General features: G+C 42.4%; 1 protein-coding gene across 10 annotated transcripts in view; it reads right to left on the reverse strand.

Moving 5' to 3' along the window:
• Positions 1-20,499, reverse strand: part of LOC117402130 (MHC class II regulatory factor RFX1-like) — a 159,970-nt gene that overhangs the window by 85,190 nt on the left and 54,281 nt on the right. For all 10 annotated transcript variants that reach the window (XM_059007276.1, XM_059007277.1, XM_059007278.1 and 7 more), the window contains 2 exons: positions 3,997-4,091; positions 3,094-3,421 (listed from right to left, as the gene is read on the reverse strand). In XM_059007276.1, coding sequence (XP_058863259.1) covers positions 3,094-3,421; positions 3,997-4,091 — 423 coding nt within the window. The remainder of the gene's footprint in view (positions 1-3,093; positions 3,422-3,996; positions 4,092-20,499) is intronic.

Raw genomic sequence — 20,499 nt, forward strand, 5'->3', positions numbered from 1 at the left:
CAATGATGTTCAGATATCCTGTGGCATTCAAACGTTGCTCCACTTTTATTAAGGAGCCCAATGTGTGCCATGAAAACACACCCCACACCATCACACCACCACCACTAGCCTGCAATGTTGACACGCAGGCATGATGGATGCATGTACTCATGTGGTTTTCTCCATACCCTAGTCCTCCCATCAGCGTGAAACAGCAAGAACCGGGATTCATCAGACCAGGCAATGTTTTTCCAATCCTCCAGTGTCCAGTGTTTTCGTTCCTTAGCCCACTGCAACTGCAGTTTCTTGTGTTTTGCTGAAAGAAGTGGAACTCTGTTAGGTCGTCGGCTGCCATACCCCATTCGTGTCAAGGTACGACGAGTTGTGCATTCTTTTATGGGTCTTTCAGCACCAATGTTGTACTGGACTGTCAGTTGATTAACTGTAGCCCGTCTGTTGCTCTGCACAATTTGTGTCAGCCTCCTTTGGCCTCTTTCATCAATGAGCCGTTTTCGACCACTGGCCTGCCGTTGGCTGGATGTCCTTTGGGTGGTGGACCATCCTTGATACACACGGGAAACTGCTGAGCATGAAAAACCCAGCAGCATTGCAGTTCTTGACACACTCAAACCGGCGTGCCTGGCACCTACTACCATACCCCGTTCAAAGGCACTTAAATCTTTTGTCTTGCCCATTTACCCTCTGAATGGCACACATACAGTACACAATCCATGTCTCAATTGTGTCAAGGCTTAAAAATCCTTCTTTAACCTGTCTCCCCTTCATCTACACTGATTGAAGTTGATTTAACAGGTTACATCAATAAGGGATTATAGCTTTCACCTGGATTCACCTCGTCAGTCTATTTCATGGAAAGAGGAGGTGTTCCTAATGTTTTGTACACTCAGTGTGTATATATATATATATATATATATATACAGTGCCTTGCGAAAGTATTCGGCCCCCTTGAACTTTGCGACCTTTTGCCACATTTCAGGCTTCAAACATAAAGATATGAAACTGTAATTTTTTGTGAAGAATCAACAACAAGTGGGACACAATCATGAAGTGGAACGAAATTTATTGGATATTTCAAACTTTTTTAACAAATAAAAAACTGAAAAATTGGGCGTGCAAAATTATTCAGCCCCTTTACTTTCAGTGCAGCAAACTCTCTCCAGAAGTTCAGTGAGGATCTCTGAATGATCCAATGTTGACCTAAATGACTAATGATGATAAATAGAATCCACCTGTGTGTAATCAAGTCTCCGTATAAATGCACCTGCACTGTGATAGTCTCAGAGGTCCGTTTAAAGCGCAGAGAGCATCATGAAGAACAAGGAACACACCAGGCAGGTCCGAGATACTGTTGTGGAGAAGTTTAAAGCCGGATTTGGATACAAAAAGATTTCCCAAGCTTTAAACATCCCAAGGAGCACTGTGCAAGCGATAATATTGAAATGGAAGGAGTATCAGACCACTGCAAATCTACCAAGACCTGGCCGTCCCTCTAAACTTTCAGCTCATACAAGGAGAAGACTGATCAGAGATGCAGCCAAGAGGCCCATGATCACTCTGGATGAACTGCAGAGATCTACAGCTGAGGTGGGAGACTCTGTCCATAGGACAACAATCAGTCGTATAATGCACAAATCTGGCCTTTATGGAAGAGTGGCAAGAAGAAAGCCATTTCTTAAAGATATCCATAAAAAGTGTCGTTTACAGTTTGCCACAAGCCACCTGGGAGACACACCAAACATGTGGAAGAAGGTGCTCTGGTCAGATGAAACCAAAATCGAACTTTTTGGCAACAATGCAAAACGTTATGTTTGGCGTAAAAGCAACACAGCTCATCACCCTGAACACACCATCCCCACTGTCAAACATGGTGGTGGCAGCATCATGGTTTGGGCCTGCTTTTCTTCAGCAGGGACAGGGAAGATGGTTAAAATTGATGGGAAGATGGATGGAGCCAAATACAGGACCATTCTGGAAGAAAACCTGATGGAGTCTGCAAAAGACCTGAGACTGGGATGGAGATTTGTCTTCCAACAAGACAATGATCCAAAACATAAAGCAAAATCTACAATGGAATGGTTCACAAATAAACATATCCAGGTGTTAGAATGGCCAAGTCAAAGTCCAGACCTGAATCCAATCGAGAATCTGTGGAAAGAACTGAAAACTGCTGTTCACAAATGCTCTCCATCCAACCTCACTGAGCTCGAGCTGTTTTGCAAGGAGGAATGGGCAAAAATTTCAGTCTCTCGATGTGCAAAACTGATAGAGACATACCCCAAGCGACTTACAGCTGTAATCGCAGCAAAAGGTGGCGCTACAAAGTATTAACTTAAGGGGGCTGAATAATTTTGCACGCCCAATTTTTCAGTTTTTTATTTGTTAAAAAAGTTTGAAATATCCAATAAATTTCGTTCCACTTCATGATTGTGTCCCACTTGTTGTTGATTCTTCACAAAAAATTACAGTTTCATATCTTTATGTTTGAAGCCTGAAATGTGGCAAAAGGTCGCAAAGTTCAAGGGGGCCGAATACTTTCGCAAGGCACTGTGTATATATATATATATATATATATATATATATATATATATATATATATATACACTTTTTTTTTTATTTTCTTAGTCCAAATATTTGGTTTGTTGTCGACTTGCACGCTGTGTGGAGTTTTGTCTGACTGGAGTTAGAAATAGTAAATAAAAATATAGTGAGAGTCAATGAAATGTCCCCACAAATATAGGAATGCAAACGTGTGTGTGTGTAGCTGTGTCTTATGTTTACCACAGTACATTTGCCCGTGCTTTTCCCATGGTTATACTCTGCATTTACCATGGTTTGTCATGTTTTTTAATATGCTTTACCGTACCTCTCTAGGCTTTATAATGCTTACCTATGCTTTACAATGCTTTCACTGTGCTATATGACAATTTGCTGTGCTTTTACTATGGTACTTTTTGTTTCGTGTGTGTGTGTGTGTGTGTGTGTGTATCTCTGTGTGAGTAGTTCTGGCACTGTTGTGTGTGTGTGTGTGTGTGTGTGTGTGTGTGTGTGTGCGTGTGTATCTCTGGGTGTGTGGCTATGTATTTTGATACTCACAGTAGCAGGAGATGCCCGGGTGGTGTGTGAGTAGCTCTGGCTGGCACTGCCCAGCATGTACCCCCCCTGGATGACGTAGCTTCCTGCTGCCACTGCCGTCGCTGTGTTTCCTCCCTGCCCCGCCGCTGGCCCCGCCCCTGCTGTGCTGGGATTGGCTACGATCTGCCCCCCGGACACATACATGGGCACTGCCCCACTGGCGCTGGGCACGGCCTGAGAGGTCACAGGGGTGCTGACCTGTGACCCTGAGCCCCCAGACTCGTAATAGGGGGGGTCCGCGCTCTGGCTGTATAAGGGGGTCTCAGAGTAGGGGTAGCTGCTGGAGCGACTGTGGAGAGAGGGAGGGGGAGAGAGAGAAAGGGAGAAGAATGAGATTATAGAACTACGTTTCCACTATTCATAAACACTCATTGTCAGCATTTGTGCTCACTTTAATAAAGCTGGTAACTATCTGTAAAAAATAACAATTAATAATTGTTAAGGTTAGGGTCTAGGTCAATATTACTTAGCAGCTGAGCTTATTCCTTCAAAATCATATGCTTTTCTTTCTAGAATTTCAAGATATTATTTTTTTTAGGTTTTATAAATATCAAGAAACTAACTGAAGACTTTTTTGGGCTAAACGCTGTGTTTGTCATTTCATTTTGAATCGATTTGACATTGAATAAGACTATTGAGTGTTTTCTAGTTTGTATCTGCCAGAGTTGTGTGGGGAGCTGTGGAGCTAAGGAGGGCTGTGGGGGGTTGTAGAGCTGTGCGGATCTGTGGAGGGCTATGGAGCTGTGTTGAGCTGTAGAGGGCTGTGGGGGGCAGTGGAGCTGTGCGAAACTGTGGGGGCTGTGGAGCTGTGGGGGGCTGTCGGGAGTGGTGTGGAACTGTGCGGGGCTGTGGGGATTCTCTCACATTGTGCTGGTGGTGTAGCTGGCATCTCCTGCCTCTACATATTGAACCTGGTTTGAGTAGACATGCTGCACTGGGACCTGCTGCAATTGCTGCACCTGAAGAGAGAGAGAGAGGGGGGGTTACAGAGGGGGGAGAGATCTCACAATGCATGTACACAGCCACCCCCCACTCTCACACTTCCTACATGCAGTATATGTACCGTATAGTAGAAGTCTTCACGGGTCTACCTGGACCCGGGTCCGATTTTGTTTACTCAGTAATACACAAACTGTTGATTACTATTAAAGAGGCTCTCTTTGGTGCTAAAAATTATTGTTTATAATTCCTGTTGCGTGGATTGGCTTCCGTCAGTAGCGCATGGCACAGCTTGTAAAGCGCAGCAGCACACATGTGACTCATATCGAAGGTGTTTCTATTAGATCATTTGTTTATGAAGGGCCTGAAAGAAATTCCATGAACAAAAGCTCATTGAAAAATGTTAATCTGCGGTGTGGGAATCACTTGTTATTATTGTGGACAAAGAAGGAAAACAAGTTTTGCAAAACAGAAATTTTACATCTCAATTCCATTTGATCTTGTTAAGTTTGTAATAAAATCATGCATTTATGAGATTGTACTTCAGTTCATTTGATTTTCAGATATTATTATTATTATTATTATTATTTATTTCTTAGCAGACGCCCTTATCCAGGGCGACTTACAATCGTAAGCAAATACAATTCAAGTATCACAGTACAAGTAATAATACAATTAAGAGCAGATAATATATTTGTCTTTGTATCTTTTACACAAACATATTATATATTTCATTTTGCAGTCCTCTGTGTAGGTTCATGATGGAATAAACACTGTCTGTAGTTCAGCCAGATTTCCAGGTTGACTGGAAAAAAACACTGCTTTAATACTGTATCTAGTCAGTGCATATACTAAGCTGGGGAAATAAAAGTGTTCCACTGTTTTTTAGGGCTGGGTCGGATCCGGGTCTAATAACAAGAATTTTACATTGGGTCGGGTCAATAACTGTCGGTTTGTGGTCGGGTTGATTCATTTGGACTTGTGAAGACCTCTATTGTATAGTATCATAACATGTTAATGTAGCACCATGATCTGTTTTGTGTACTAAGTAGGCTACTGTAAAAGAAAATGTGCTTAAATCATTTAGTTTCAATTTAAAAGTATGTTTTTTGGTTTTTTTTTAGCATTGTACAGTATGTGTAATACAGTAGCATGATTTGCTTTGTTACTGGAAGCCTATAGGCCAAAGTAAAAAGAAAGTGCACTAGGTTATTCATTTGATTTTACGACTGTGCTGTACAGCTACGGCCAAAAGTTTTGCATCACCTTGAATTTTAGAATTGAGAAAAAAAAAAAAAGAAACTATATGAACATATTTTTTATCTTTTATTTAACATCATGTAACCAAAGAAATGACCAAATGATTTCGCAAAAGTCTACCAGAAGCCATAATTCATGTTTGATTTCAAAATGTCAACATTCTAAAAATTGTGAGGTTTTTGTTAAGTACATGGAATACGACAAAGCGGTATGTAATTCAATGTGTTACCATAACATTTTAAGTACGAAGAGGAGGACGACACTGAGCAGTCAACATAGAGAGGAGATTGATCTAGCTAATAGATTCCTAGCACTGAGCAATGACGACCTAGTGCTGGATGAACACAGGGGTGAGGTGTTCTTAGTAGGTGATTCAATTATACGCTATGTCAACAGTGATTTTAGCCGTAAAGATCCCGTAAATACGGTTGTTACCTGCCTCCCTGGAGCAAAAGTTAAGTATATCTAATCAGTTCATACGTCAGGAAATGGTTGGGAGTTCGCCGCTGCCTCAGCAGAGTGGGACTTTATGGTAAAGAAATACTGCAGCTACCAGTCTCCGCTCTAACCGAGGAGTTTAAGTGCGCCAAGGTCCGACTGGAAATGACATTAGTAGAGTCACGCGACAAATGCATAAGGGAGGCAGCACCTGTGTTGAAAACTGGAAGAAAGTGGGCGGCAAAGAAAGCCGTGGAAGATGCAAAGGCTGCCCTTCAAATCAGTGATATCATGGGGCAAGTTCAGCATGGAAGAGGGGGTCTTGGTCTCAGTTCAGCTCCTCCTACATGGCACAAGGCAGCCCAAGCTCAATGGAGGAAGCTGGCAGTCAACGAGATGCAAAAGCAGGAGGAGAGGATGAGGTGCGTAAAGGTCGTTTCCCAGGCCAAGCAGGGAGAATGGATGAGATGAGAGAGTGTGGAACAACGCGAGATCGGCTGGCAAGACCTATGGACAATGGAACAGAGCAGGATCAGTTGGCGCCATGACCAGGTGCTGCGATGTTTGGCCTTAGCATTGGAAGACAAGCGTAACATGACCAACAAGTTGCCACCAGTTCCATCAAAACATTACGCACAAAAGACAACATTCCTCCACCCAAGGGAGCAACCACCAAGAAAAGGTGTTAAAACCAAGCCTCGCCCACAACAACTGGAAGCTGCTAGAGACTGGAAAATCCTGGCAGATGTTGGTCAACGGCTTATTTTTCCACGTGAGATTGCTATCACTAACCTTCGACCAGATATTGTCTGTGGTCTGGATCAGCATGCCGATGGTCTGGATGGAGACGCAGATGGATCACAGTTTACTCTAAAGCTACGTCTTAGTTGGTGCTTATTTTGGCGAGAGCCGAGTTTAAATCAGCATGAAGTTTTAACATCTACTCTTATGCAATGGAAATCATTATTGATTCAAGAGTGCACAGACTATTAAATCACAAAAAAAAGTCTGTGGTCATTGTACATGCTGGTACAAATGACATAATCTGAGATTCTGAAAGAGGACTTTAAATCATTAACAAGACAGCTGAAAAAGTTAGAATGCAGAATTATTCTCTCATGTCTACTACCTGTTGCTGGTGGTGGGGATGAAGTATTCAGTAGAATTAGGGCCTTAAATACTTGGCTGGCTGGTTGGTGTGTGCAAGAAGGGCTGGGATTTATAAACAACTGGGATTGCTTTTGGAAAAGAAATAGATATTACAGGAAAGATGGACTGCACCTAAATTGGCCCGGGGCAAGCAGGGTAGCTGATAACATCGAACATCACCTTGCAGGGTATTTAAACTAGGAACTGGGGAGGGGGGGGAGGGGGATCTAAAGAGGCATGTAAAATTCAGGTTAAAGTATCCTGCCATTAAACAGAGGTGTGTGCTACAGTAACTTTTGTTGGACTAGTTTAAGTTATAATCATATAATACCTTATTTGAATTCAAAATTATGTAGGACCAACCTATATTGAAATAATCCGACTGGACACCACTTCTAATGAATACAAATGAACAGTTATTGGAAATAAAACTAAAGGAAAAATAAAGGTGCAACAACTAAACTAAAGTAGAAATTAACTAAACTAAGCAGTACAGAAAGGAAAACTTAAACAACGACACCCCGCTCCCGACAGCTGATTAGCGATCCAGTGCAATAGGGAAAGTGAAAACCCATACATTATTGGACACAGAGTGTGAGCAGACCTTAATTCGAACAGCTTTCTTGGACGGTGTGTCGTGGCAGCCACAAGGACAGGTGGCTATCTTTTGTATCCATGGAGACACGGCGACATACCCCATACTAAAAGTATACTTATCTGTGGGACTGATAAAACGCCATCTGGTAGTGGGGATGGCGGAAAGACTACCACACCCAGTAATTCTGGGCTGGGACTGGCCAAACTATACAGAATTGGTGAAATTAATGGCAGCCCCGGTCACACACGTAAACGTGGCAGAAAAAAAGAAAAGGGGAACCGATTGGTGAGGTTTTCCCCTTTATAACTGATTTGTTTTCCCCTACTTTTCGTCCTAGAAAAACAAAAAGACAGAGACAGATCGAAAATTGGGAGGGAACACCACTGAGACGAGATTGGGGTCTGGTGGGAGAAAGCTCGGCTGGTAGCAAACGCCAAACAAAGGGAGTCGGTACGCAGTGTGACCAAGAGGGCAAGGTTACTAGGCCATTCAGGGCAGAGGCTACTCCAGCCCCTCTCAATATATCGGACATGTGGGACCGAAGTGCGGACCTAGTGTGGGACCAGAAAAAAGATTCCACACTGGTGCACACTTGGGGGCTGGTCCGGTTTATTGAAGGTAAGGATGTTGAATGCGCTGGGCGGCTAGTATATCCACATTTCATTATCAAGGGGCAATTATTATATAGAGTCAACCCTGCCACGGGAACAGGGCAGCCTGTAACACAATTAATGATTCCCCACTCTTATCGGATTGAGGTCATGAGGCTTGCACACGATATCCCTTTCTCGGGACACCTCGGAGCTGATAAAACTAGGGAACGCATATTGGCCCGATTTTATTGGGTAGGACTTCATAAAGATATGTCGAAATAGGTAGCCACATGCCCAGACTGCCAGCGAGTAGCGCCGGGTTGAGTGCACCCCGCCCCTTTGGTCCCACTGCCAATCATTTCCACTACCTTTGAACGCATTGCGGTGGACATTGTAGGCCCTTTGCTACCTTCTGATCAGTTAATATCTCTTTGGGGATTCCTACTCTCGATATAATCTGCACTAGTTCTTTGGCTATCGCAGATGCTTCTGGATATCGCGTTGCATAATCTACCACCACCAATATATGCGTATACCTAGACGCAGTGCAATCTGCGATAGCCAAATAACTAGTGCAGATTATATTGAAAGTAGGAAGCCCCAAAGAGATATTAACTGATCATGGAACTAACTTCTTGTCTCAAAGGTTACAGCAAGAATACAAAATACTAAAAATACGTCCCATCCGAAACTTGTTTATCCACAGCCAGACGGTTTTTGGTGGAACGTTTCAATCAGACCCAAAAGCAGATGCTGAGATGTTTTGTGATCCAAGAGCAAAAACATTGGCAACACTTCTTCTCTACCTGCTTTTCGCAGTGAGAGTTCGACAGGATTCTCCCCCTTCAAGTCTTGTACAGCCGACAGCCTTGCGGCATCCTCGATCCGGTGAGAGAGGGGTGGAAGGAGCATAAAGGCATGTCCAAAAATGTAGTGAAGCATGTGCTCCTACTGAGAGATCGCCTGGATTTGGTCAGTCGATTGGCACAGGACAATCTAAGATCAACTCAGCTTCGGCAAGAGCAGCAGTATAATAAAAATGCATGCATTCAGACTTTTCGGCCAGGATACAAGGTACTGCTGCTCCTTCCTACATCGGAATCGAAACTGTGTGCTAAATGGCAGGGGCCATATGAGGTGATTTGGGCTATAGGGAAGGTAAATTATGAAATTAGGCAGCCAGATCACAGTTTCGATTCCAATGTAGGAAGGAGCAGCAGTACCTTGCCTCCTGGCCGAAAAGTCTGAATGCGTGCATTTTCATTGTACTGCTGCTCTTGCCGATGCTGAGCTGATTTTAAATTGTCCTGTGCCAATCGACCGACCAACTCCCCAGTAATGTTGTTGAAACTGACACCCTGGGATCCTTCAATAAGCTGCTTGATGAGATTCTGGGATCAATAAGCTACTAACATCCAAATGAGCAAGATGGGCCGTTTGTAAACTTTCTTATGTTCTTATGCAATGAACGTGAAATTTATCATATCAATTTATTGCAGCCTTGGCAGGCAAGGGAGGCCTTATTTATAGCCCCAGGCAAGGTAGAGGATGATTTAGGACCCTGTATAGAGGCCCCTAGCCCCAGAGACATTCAGATGGGGGAACAGTTACTTCCAGATCAGAAAAGAGATCTGCGTAAGTTAATTGAGGATTTCAGGGATGTTTTTTTCTGATTTGCCCAGCAGAACTAACCTTGTTGAATATGTCGTTATCACTCCCCCAGGGCTCACGGGTCGAGAGAGACCTTACAGAGTCCCGGAAAGTCAACGCAGTGGCGTTAGCAAAGAGGTGTGGGCGATGCTAGAACTTGGGGTGATTGTGCCTTCCAGGAGCAAATGGTGCAGTCCGATTGTGATAGTCACCAAAAAGAACAGCACCAATAGCTTCTGTGTAGATTTTTGGAAGGTCAACACTATTGCCAAGTTCGATGCATACTCCATGCCTTGGGTCGACTAACTGTTTGATAGACTGGGGACGGCGAGGTTCATCTCAACATTGGGCCTGACAAAGGGATATTGGCAGATCCCATTAACCCTTTGCGGTCCATTTATTAATCGCGCGTCAGGCACGCCAGGTCTAATTAATTTTCACACGCGCAGTTAATTTTATATGCGCTGTTTAAAAGTATTTTTTTTCACAGTCAAACGGGTTTAAATGGCCCTGCATATCAACAAAGCACACACTAGGCATCTCCAGCCCCGCCCCAGCCTTTTGTTTGCTATAGCGTTCAGCTATGTAAGAAATAAATAATAATAATAATAATAATAATAGTCGTACATACCGATCGATCATCTCCAGATCACTCGTTTTATCACCAAACTCCTCAATAATGCGATCCAAGTCATTATTTTATTACTATAACATCTGAAAAAAGCTCTGCAAATGTCCATGATAGTCTCAGTGCGCTGACGCACTTAGCCAGCTTGTTTACTATGGACGCCCATTATCTGATACCTGATACCATGTATGACTATTCATGAAATACGCCTTTTTTTTTTTTTTTTTTTTTTTTTCCCCGACTTGTCTCGGCTCCTGTCGCTACCACTCGGCAATTGAATGGTTTTCTCGGCTTTTTCCGGAGAAAAAACGACTAAACACCCGTTTATTGCGTTGCTATAATGATGTCGGACCCAGTCCGACAAAGGACCTGTGAGGAATAATTGCAATGTCGGACCCAGTCCGACAATGGACCGCAAAGGGTTAACCCGCAGTTCACAAGAGAAAACTGCATTTTCTACTCCTGATGGTCTGTTCCATTTTATAACCTTGCCATTTGGGCTACATGGTGCGCCCACTGCCTTTCAGAGACTAATGGACCAGGTCTTACACCCACATCGTGAGAATGCAACAGCGTATAATGACGATGTGGTTATTTATAGCTCCAGCTGGCGAGAGCATCTGGCTAGGATCACAGCCATCTTACAGTCTGAGGGTAGCCCGGCTGACAGCACACTTGGCTGTAACGTGGTTTTAACTGTGCAGTACACATTGTTGTGTATTGCCAGCTACTATTATTTACGGTCGCCAAACAACCTGGATTACAAAATAAAGGATTGTTTGGACAGTGAACTTCGTTGTTTGTCATCTGTTTGAGCGTTGCATCACCTCTACATCTGCGCACTGCAAACCACTTTGCCACAGTCTAGATGTTTTGGTTCAGAAGGCAATTCTCACTCTTGTGAGATGAAGACGCTCTTCGCGTCCAGTCAACCTTGCGAGAATTATCTACTATCAAGACAGCTCATTTGGATTCTAGCAGAATTATAATTGCCTTGTAAAACTTGTATAAATCACATACAACAAACATTTACTAAAGCATGAATTGAAAGCAATAATACTTTTCTTGCATTCTACCTCAAACAAAATGTTAATTTTACTTTAAGGTCTGCTTATTCCCAAGTTCATAAGAACTCTATGTGTTGAATACTTTCGCTGCCTCTTCCAGCGTGTCTGTATCTCATCAAAACAGGCACTCAAAGGCTCTCATGCAGGCAAGGAAAGTTCAAATTCCGGGGCCTGTCTTCTTGTGTTGCGTCTCCACACCAGGAGACAAAATAAATGTTTTTGCAAAAACAAGTCATTAACTATTTAGGTATTCTACTGAAACAGCAAATCCTCCACACGACGTGCACTCTACGTCCGAGTATATCTGGGATATTCCACTGCAGACACCAGCACTGCTAGCTTAATAACAGACTGAATATATTTCAATCTCTGTCGACTTCAAATATTATGTCCAACTATCTTCCTCCGATGATCAATCAGGGCTAAGTTAGAGATTTGATTCCAAGTACTTTTAGGATTTTAGACGTCTTACGCGGCGGACTCCCACACCAAGGCAAACACTGGGGTCGTTATCCCGTATCAGAGTTTCCAAAAACGGTATCTCTGTTCAAGCTGATCGCAGGCTGCAGGTCTTCAAATTGTCAAAGTACAGAGCCTTGTTCTGTGCGTCAGGTAGCCCTGATTGAAAGTTACGCTCATCCTTTTCTAATCCTCTTTTCACCCCGGTGATTGGATAGTCTGTTTATTTGGAGCTTTGCTTGTTTTCCCATTGTTCTCATTCCAAGACGGCCCAGTGTTCTCAATTGGTCCACTGTTTTGCCCCTGTTGGCTGGTGTCAAAGCATTCAAAACCATATGTTTTTTACCTTTTGGAAGACACCCCTGGCGCCACAGGATTTATTCAATGATGGTGAATTCAAACCACTTCTCCAGAATGGCTTAGGACCCCCCTGTATATTCAATTTCTGTTAATTTCATAAACAGAATGATATTATGACCCAACCTGACACTACACCTTTGTCAAATTCCTATTACCCCTGCTCAATCACATGTTCTTGATTGGACCAATTTACCTAGGTTTATTTAATGTCAGGTCTGTCTAATAAGGCTCAGGTAATTAATGATTTTATTCAGGATTACAACATTGATATTCTCTCTTTAACTGAAACTTGGCTTGGACCGAATGACAATGTTTCCCTGATTGAGGCTTCTCCACCTAACTATTCTTTTTTTCCAGAAAGCTCGCTAGAAAGGAAGGGGGGGAGAAAACAAAAAAACAGAAGGGAGACCACATCAAAACAAGGGCAACAACTCAGGTAAGACAACTATTAAATGTATTTATCTTAATGCTAAAAGTCTCAGAAACAAAATGTTAGAACTTGAAGCTACTGCACTAACAAGTAACTACGATGTGATAGGTGTTACAGAAACTTGGTTGTCTGAGAGTGATGGAGACAAATATAATATTAGTGGGTACACACTATATAGGAAAGACAGGCAGGACAGAAGAGGTGGAGGGGTAGTGCTATACATAAGAAATAGTCTTGACGCCCAGGTGTTAAATCAGGACAAAGAAAACAATGCAGAATCAATATGGGTCCGAATAATGGACACAAATTCAAAGGGCATAATAATAGGAGCATGCTATAGACCGCTAAATTCAGACGCTGAGCAAAATAATCTGTTGTACAATGACATTCGAAATGCGTGTACAAAAGGAGAAGCCATACTAATGGGGGATTTCAACTTCCCCTGTATAAAATGGGAAAACCCGATGGGGGCACGACGGACGAAACTGAAATGGTGGAAATGACAAATGACTGCTTCCTAACGCAATTTGTCAAGGCACCGACTAGAGGGGAGGCATGCCTTGATTTAGTCTTTTCAAATAATGAAGACAGAATAACTAAAACAGAGGTCAGAGAGCCACTGGCAAACTCAGACCACAACATGGTCTCATTTGAAGTGTTTTTTAAAACCCCAAAAGTAATGACTAAAGCTAAGGTTTACAATTTTAGAAAGGAAAACTATGAAGGTATGAAACAGAGACTAACAGAAGTAGATTGGAGTAAAATAGAGAAAACATCCACAGAAAAAGGATGGCTGTTTTTTAAAAATGTAGTACTAGAGGCGCAAAACAATTACATCCCAAAAGTAGACAAATCTAAATCTAAAACAAAATGGCCAAAATGGTTTAATAGATCAATTTAAAAAAATATTCAGCGAAAAAAGGCACTTTACAGAGCGTTTAAAAGGGACCAAAAACAAAGTACACAGAAAGAGTACTTGGAACTGCAAACACAAGTCAAAAAGGAAGTTAGAAAGGCCAAGAGAGAGATAGAAATCAATATTGCTAAGGGGGCTAAAACCAATTCCAAAATGTTTTTCCAATATTATAACAGCAAGAGAACATTCAAAGAGGAGGTTAAATGTCTAAGAGACACAAATGGCAAAATCATAGATGAAGAAAAAAAAGTAGCAAATATATTAAATGATTACTTTTCACAGGTTTTTACAAAGGAGGACACGGACAACATGCCCCACATGTCGACCTGTTCCTATCCAATTTTAAATAACTTTAGCATAACAGAGGCAGAAGTGTTAAAGGGACTAGGAGCTCTTAAATAAACAAATCCCCTGGGCCGGATGTACTCAAAGAAATGAAAGAAGTTATTTACAAACCGCTAACCAAGATCATGCAACAGTCTCTTGACACAGGGGTTGTACCGACAGAATGGAAAATAGCAAACGTAATACCGATCCACAAAAAGGGAGACAAAACCAAACCAGGTAACTACAGACCAATAAGCCTGACTTCTATTATATGTAAACTTATGGAAACTATAATAAGATCCAAAATGGAAAATTACCTATATGGTAACAATATCCTGGGAGACAGTCAGCATGGTTTTAGGAAAGGGAGATCGTGTCTAACTAACCTACTTGACTTTTTTGAGGATGCAACATTGAAAATGGATAATTGCAAAGCATACGACATGGTTTATTTAGATTTCCAGAAAGCTTTTGACAAAGTCCTGCATAAAAGATTAATTCTCAAACTGAACGCAGTATGGATTCAAGGAAATGCATGCACATGGATTAGGGAGTGGTTAACATGTAGAAAACAGAAAGTACTGATTAGAGGAGAAACCTCAAAATGGAGCGAGGTAACCAGTGGTGTACCACAGGGATCAGTATTAGGTTCTCTGCTATTCCTAATCTACATTAATGATTTAGATTCTGGTATAGTAAGCAAACTTGTTAAATTTGCAGACGACACAAAAATAGGAGGAGTGGCAAACACTGTTGAAGCAGCAAAGGTCATTCAAAATGATCTAGACATGGCAAATGACATTTAATAGAGAAAAGTGTAAAGTATTGCATGCAGGCAATAAAAATGTGCATTATAAATATAATATGGGAGATAGTGAAATTGAAGAAGGGAACTATGAAAAAGACCTAGGAGTTTATGTTGACTCAGAAATGTCTTCATCTAGACAATGTGGGGAAGCTATAAAAAAGGCTAACAAGATGCTCGGATATATTGTGAGAACTGCTGAATTTAAATCAAGGGAAGTAATGTTAAAGCTTTACAATGCATTAGTAAGACCTCACCTAGAATATTGTGTTCAGTTCTGGTCACCTCGTTACAAAAAGGATATTGCTGCTCTAGAAAGAGTGCAAAGAAGAGCAACCAGAATTATCCCAGGTTTAAAAGGCATGTCGCATGCAGACAGGCTAAAAGAACTGAATCTATTCAGTCTTGAACAAAGAAGACTACGCGGCGATCTGATTCAAACATTCAAAATCCTAAAAGGTATAGACAATGTCGACCCAGGGGACTTTTTTGACCTGAAAAAAGAAACAAGGACCAGGGGTCACAAATGGAGATTAGATAAAGGGGTATTCAGAACAGAAAATAGGAGGCACTTTTTTACACAGAGAATTGTGAGGGTCTGGAACCAACTTCCCAGTAATGTTGTTGAAGCTGACACCCTGGGATCCTTCAAGAAGCTGCTTGATGAGATTCTGGGATCAATAAGCTACTAACAACCAAACGAGCAAGATGGGCTGAATGGCCTCCTCTTATTTGTAAACTTTCTTATGTTCTTTTTTTTTTTTTTTTTTTTTAATTTAAATTTAGTCGTCGCCAATTATTTTTACCCCGGTTTTCACCCCAATTTAGCATGCCCAATTATTATCTGTATCCCCGGCTCACCGCTCGCAACCCCCCCGCCGACTCAGGAAACGGAGGCTGAAACACGCGTCCTCCGAAACGTGCTCCTTCCAAGCCGTCATTTTTCGCACTGCAGATCCACAGCAATGCTACCAGACCTATAGTGCCGGAGGACAACACAGATCTGGCGGCTCCGCTGCAGAGCCACAGGCGCCCTATCGGCCACAGGGGTCGCTGAAGCGCGGTGAGCCGTGGATTCCCCTGCCGACCTAAGCCCTCCCTACCCGGGCAGCGCTCAGCCAATTGTGCGCCGCCCCCTAGGAACTCTCGGTCACGGTCAGCTGTGACATAACCTGGATTCGAACCAGCGATCTCCAGGCTATAGGGCACATCCTGCGAGGAGCGCCTTTACTGGATGCGCCACTCGGGAGCCCCTATGTTCTTATGTTCTTATGTTCTCTACTGGGCGGGGAGGTGGACTTGCTACTGTTTTCCATAGTGAACTTAGAATCAAACAGGAAATTGCTGAAGGCTATTCATCTTTTAAGTTTTAACCTTGACATTAAACAGTCCATTACCTGTTCATATTGTAATTATTTATTGACCACCTAAGTAAACCCGCTATTTCTGACTGAATTTGGGGATCTGCTATCTATAGTGACAGTCAAATATAATATTATTCTTTTATTGGGTGATTTTAATCTTCATGTAGACATTGATTCTGATTCTAACTCTAATTTTTGTGGCTACTGGATTCCTTAGATTATATCCTGCATGTCAAAGGTCCTACGCATAATCGTGGCCATACTTTAGATTTGGTCATTTCTCGTGGTTTAGCTGTTAAGAACGTCATAACCCTAGATCTTACTATTTCTGATCATCTTGCCATTCTTTTTGAGGTGAATCTGCCAGTATCTACAAAGACTGTGGACCGTACATTTAAATCCCAGGTAATCCATTCTTCAACTGCTGTAACACTTTCTGATGTATTGAGCTCATTACCACTCTCTGTCTGTAGCAGGGCTGGGGTCATGCACATAGAGGAGACTTTTGTGATTCTATTGTAAATTATTATGTTGGGGTTGATTAATGTTTTGGGAAGCAGGGTGGAGTAGTGGGTAGGGCTCTGAACTCTTGACCGGAGGGTTGTGGGTTCAGTCCCAGGTGGGGGACACTGCTGCTGTACCTTTGAGCAAGGTACTTTACCTAGATTGCTCCAGTAAAAACCCAACTGTATAAATGGGTAATTGTATGTAAAATAATGTGTAAAAAATAATGTTATTGTAGGTAAAAATAATGTGATATCTTGTAACAATTGTAAGTCGCCCTGGATAAGGGCGTCTGCTAAGAAATAAATAATAATAATAATGATGATGTATTACTATTAGTGATAGCTAATTGTTAATAAGTTAGGTAGTAATTGTAGTAAATTGTTAGTATTAGTAATTGTAGTCAATTGTTAAATGATTATTGTAGATTACTGTTAAATAATGGTGTAATGAAGGGTGTTTTTGAATGGTCTCTGAGGGGTCCATTCTGAGGAGGTGGATATGTGGCAGGGGACCCCTGCACGTGAAAATGTGTTTGTTTGTGTGTTTTTGTAATTGTTTAATTACATAATTGTTTGCTAGTGGGCGCTCGGTTGGGACTTGCTGCCTGCTGTGTTTGGTTGAGGGCAAAGGCAGTAGTAAGCGATTGGTTCTGCTAAGCATGTCCCAACTGAGTGTCCGCTTCCTTAAAAACATCCTGCCGAGATTGGTCGAGGCCGCTGCAATGCCATGAGACTCTGCGCTACGGAGGTCTGGAATCCCGGTGGAGAGAACAGAAGGCTGCTGACGACTGTATGAGTTAACCAGGGTCAGGGTTCCAGCATTCACGCAAGAAGAAACTGTAACTGCCGGCGCTCGTGTGTATACCGGGGCGGGGTAGGAACGCAGCTTAGTTTCAGGCAACAAAAGCCTGCAGTATAGAGAGAAGTGTATTCCAGCGGGACCTCCTGTTTAGGGGAGTAGCGTTAGCTGTTTTTACGGCACCTTTTATTTGTAGTTTCTGTACTGTGTTTTATTTTGACCTTTGTACAGCTTGCTGTATGTGTCCTCTGTGCGTTACCATCGCTGGTAACGTCACAACCTGTTTGTTTGCTTTCATTCTCTTGTGTGTTAATAAATCCTGCGTGCCTGTGGGGCGTGACAAACGCACCAATCCTGCATCTCTCCACTCAGTCATAGACATACCCACGCAAGTGACAGACACCCTGTCACAGAGTCCATATCAGTAGATGAGCTGGTTAATACCTACAATACCACCTTGACTGGTATCTTAGATACTGTAGTGCCAATCAAAACTCTGAGTCTGTTAAAAAAAGCTCACCGTGGTTTAATGATACAACTCTATTTGTCTTCTGCCTGGTTGTTATTAGCTACTTGCCTTACAGACATCGAGCATTGGATGTCACATAATTTTCTAATGTTGAATTCAGATAAAACAGAGGTTATGCTAGTGGGCTCACAGAACCAACTAAAAAGTCTCTCATCAAAACTTAAACTATAAATAAAGAGTTTGGGGGTCATCTTTGATCCTACGGAAGTTACTAAAGTATCTTTATACCAAATATAGCCAAACTTAGATTAATTATTTCTGTATGTGATGCCAAGAGACTAATGCATGCCTTTGTTTCATCTAAAATTGATTGCTGTAATGCACTTTTTTTCTGGTGTCCCAAAATGTGTGGTATCCCGCTTACAGCTTGTTCAGAATACCGCCGCTAGAATTCTGACTAAAACCTGGAAAAGTGAATATATTACCCCTGTTTTGGCCTCTTTACACTGGCTCTCTGTGCAGTATAGAATTGATTTTAAGATTTTGCTGTTAATTTACAAGGCCCTGAATGGATTAGCACCTAGTTATTTGCAGGACTTACTGACCCTGTATCTTCCTAACCACACTCTGAGACCACAGGATGCGGGGCTGCTGGTTATTCCTAGGGTCAACAAAAGCAACACGGGAGGTAGGGCTTCCGTTTCTTCTACAGTTCCTAAATTATGGAATGCACTGCCTTTGTTTGTCATGGAAGCTGGGACCGTTATAGTTTTCAAGTCAAGACTGAAAACACACTTTTATAAAATGGCTCTTATCTTGGTGGATTTTAATGTAACTTTAACTTTGGTGCTTTTGTATTTGGTATACTTTTATTTAAATATGTTATTTAAATGGTCTGATTGTGGCAGTTGTATGTGTGACATGCTATACAAATGTATTGTGGTTTGTTCTTTTTTTTCAGTTATGTACTGTACAGTGCTTTGCAATACTTTTGTATAAAAAGCGCTATATACAGTGCCTATAGAAAGTCTATACCCCCTTGAACTTTTTTCACATTTTGTTGTGTCAATGCCTCAGAGTTTCATGCATTTAAATGATGATTTTTTGCCACTTATCTACACACCATACTCCACACTCGTAAGGGGAAAAATGTTTTTATTGAGAAATATTATATATTAAAAATACAAAACTAAGGGCTCCCGAGTGTCGCATCCGGTAAAGGCGCTCAGCGTGGAGTGCAGTATGCGCGGTATAGCCTGGACGTCGCCGGTTCGAGTCCAGCCTATTCTACAGCCGACTGTGGACGGAAGCACCCAGGGGGTGGCGCACAATTGGCTGAGCGTCGCCCGGGGGGAGGGAGGGTTAGGTCAGCCAGGGTGTCCTCGGCTCACTGCGCACCAGCGACCCCTGTAGTCTGGCCGGGCACCTGCGGGCTTGCCTGTAAGCTGCCCGAGAGCTGCGTTGTACTCCGACGCTGTAGCTCTTGGGTGGCTGCATGGTGAGTCCGCAGTGTGAAAAAACGCGGTCAGCTGACGGCACACGCTTCAGAGGACAGCGTGTGTTCGTCTTCGCCCTCCCGAGTCAGTGCAGGGTTGGTAGCGTTGAGCTGAGCCTAAAAAATAATTGGCCATTCCAAATTGGGAAAAAATAATTAAAAAATTATTGGCAACAACTAAATTAAAAAAAAAAAAATAAATAAAAAATACACAAAACTGAAAAGATCATAATTGGATAAGTCTCCACCCCCCTGAGTTAATACTTGGTGGAAGCACCTTTGGCAGTAATTACAACTGTGAGTCTGTTGGGATAGGTCCAACTTTGCACACCTAGATTTGGCAATATTTGACCATTCTTCTTTACAAAACTGTTCAAGCTCTGTCAAGTTCCTTGGGGAGCGTTTATGGACAGCAATCTTCAAGTCATGCCACAAATTTTCGATTGGATTTAGGTCGGGGCTCTGACTCGGCCACTCAAGGACACTTACCTTTTTGTTCCTTTGCCACTCCAGTGTAGCTATGGCTGTGTGCTTTGGGTCGTTGTCATGCTGAAAGGTGAACTTTGGTCCCAGTTTCAGCTTTCTTGCAGAGGGCAGCAGGTTTTCCTCAAGGACTTCTCTGTACTTTGCTCCATTCATTTTCTCTTCTATCCTGACAAGTGCCCCAGTCCCTGCCGATGAGAAACATCCCCATAACATGATACTGCCACCACCATGCTTCACAGTAGGGATGGTGTTCTTTGGGTGATGCGCTGTGTTGCGTTTGCGCCAAACATAACTCTTTGCATTTAGGCCAAAAATTTCAATTTTAGTTTCGTCAGACCACAAAACTTTTTGCCACATGGCTACAGAATCTCCCAAGTGTTTTTTTGCATACTTCAAAACAGGATTCAAGGTGGGCTTTCTTGAGTAATGGTTTACTTCTTGCCACCCTACCATACAGGCCAGATTTGTGGAGTGCTTGGGATATTGTTGTCACATGCACACTTTGACCAGTCTTGGCCATAAAAGCCTGTAGCTCTTGCAAAGTCGCCATTGGCCTCTTGGTAGTCTCTATGATCAGTCTCCTTCTTGCTCAGTCATCCAGTTTGGAGGGACGGCCTGATCTAGGCAGG

The sequence above is a fragment of the Acipenser ruthenus genome, chromosome 34, assembly GCF_902713425.1.
Source record: "Acipenser ruthenus chromosome 34, fAciRut3.2 maternal haplotype, whole genome shotgun sequence".
Taxonomy (NCBI): domain Eukaryota; kingdom Metazoa; phylum Chordata; class Actinopteri; order Acipenseriformes; family Acipenseridae; genus Acipenser; species Acipenser ruthenus.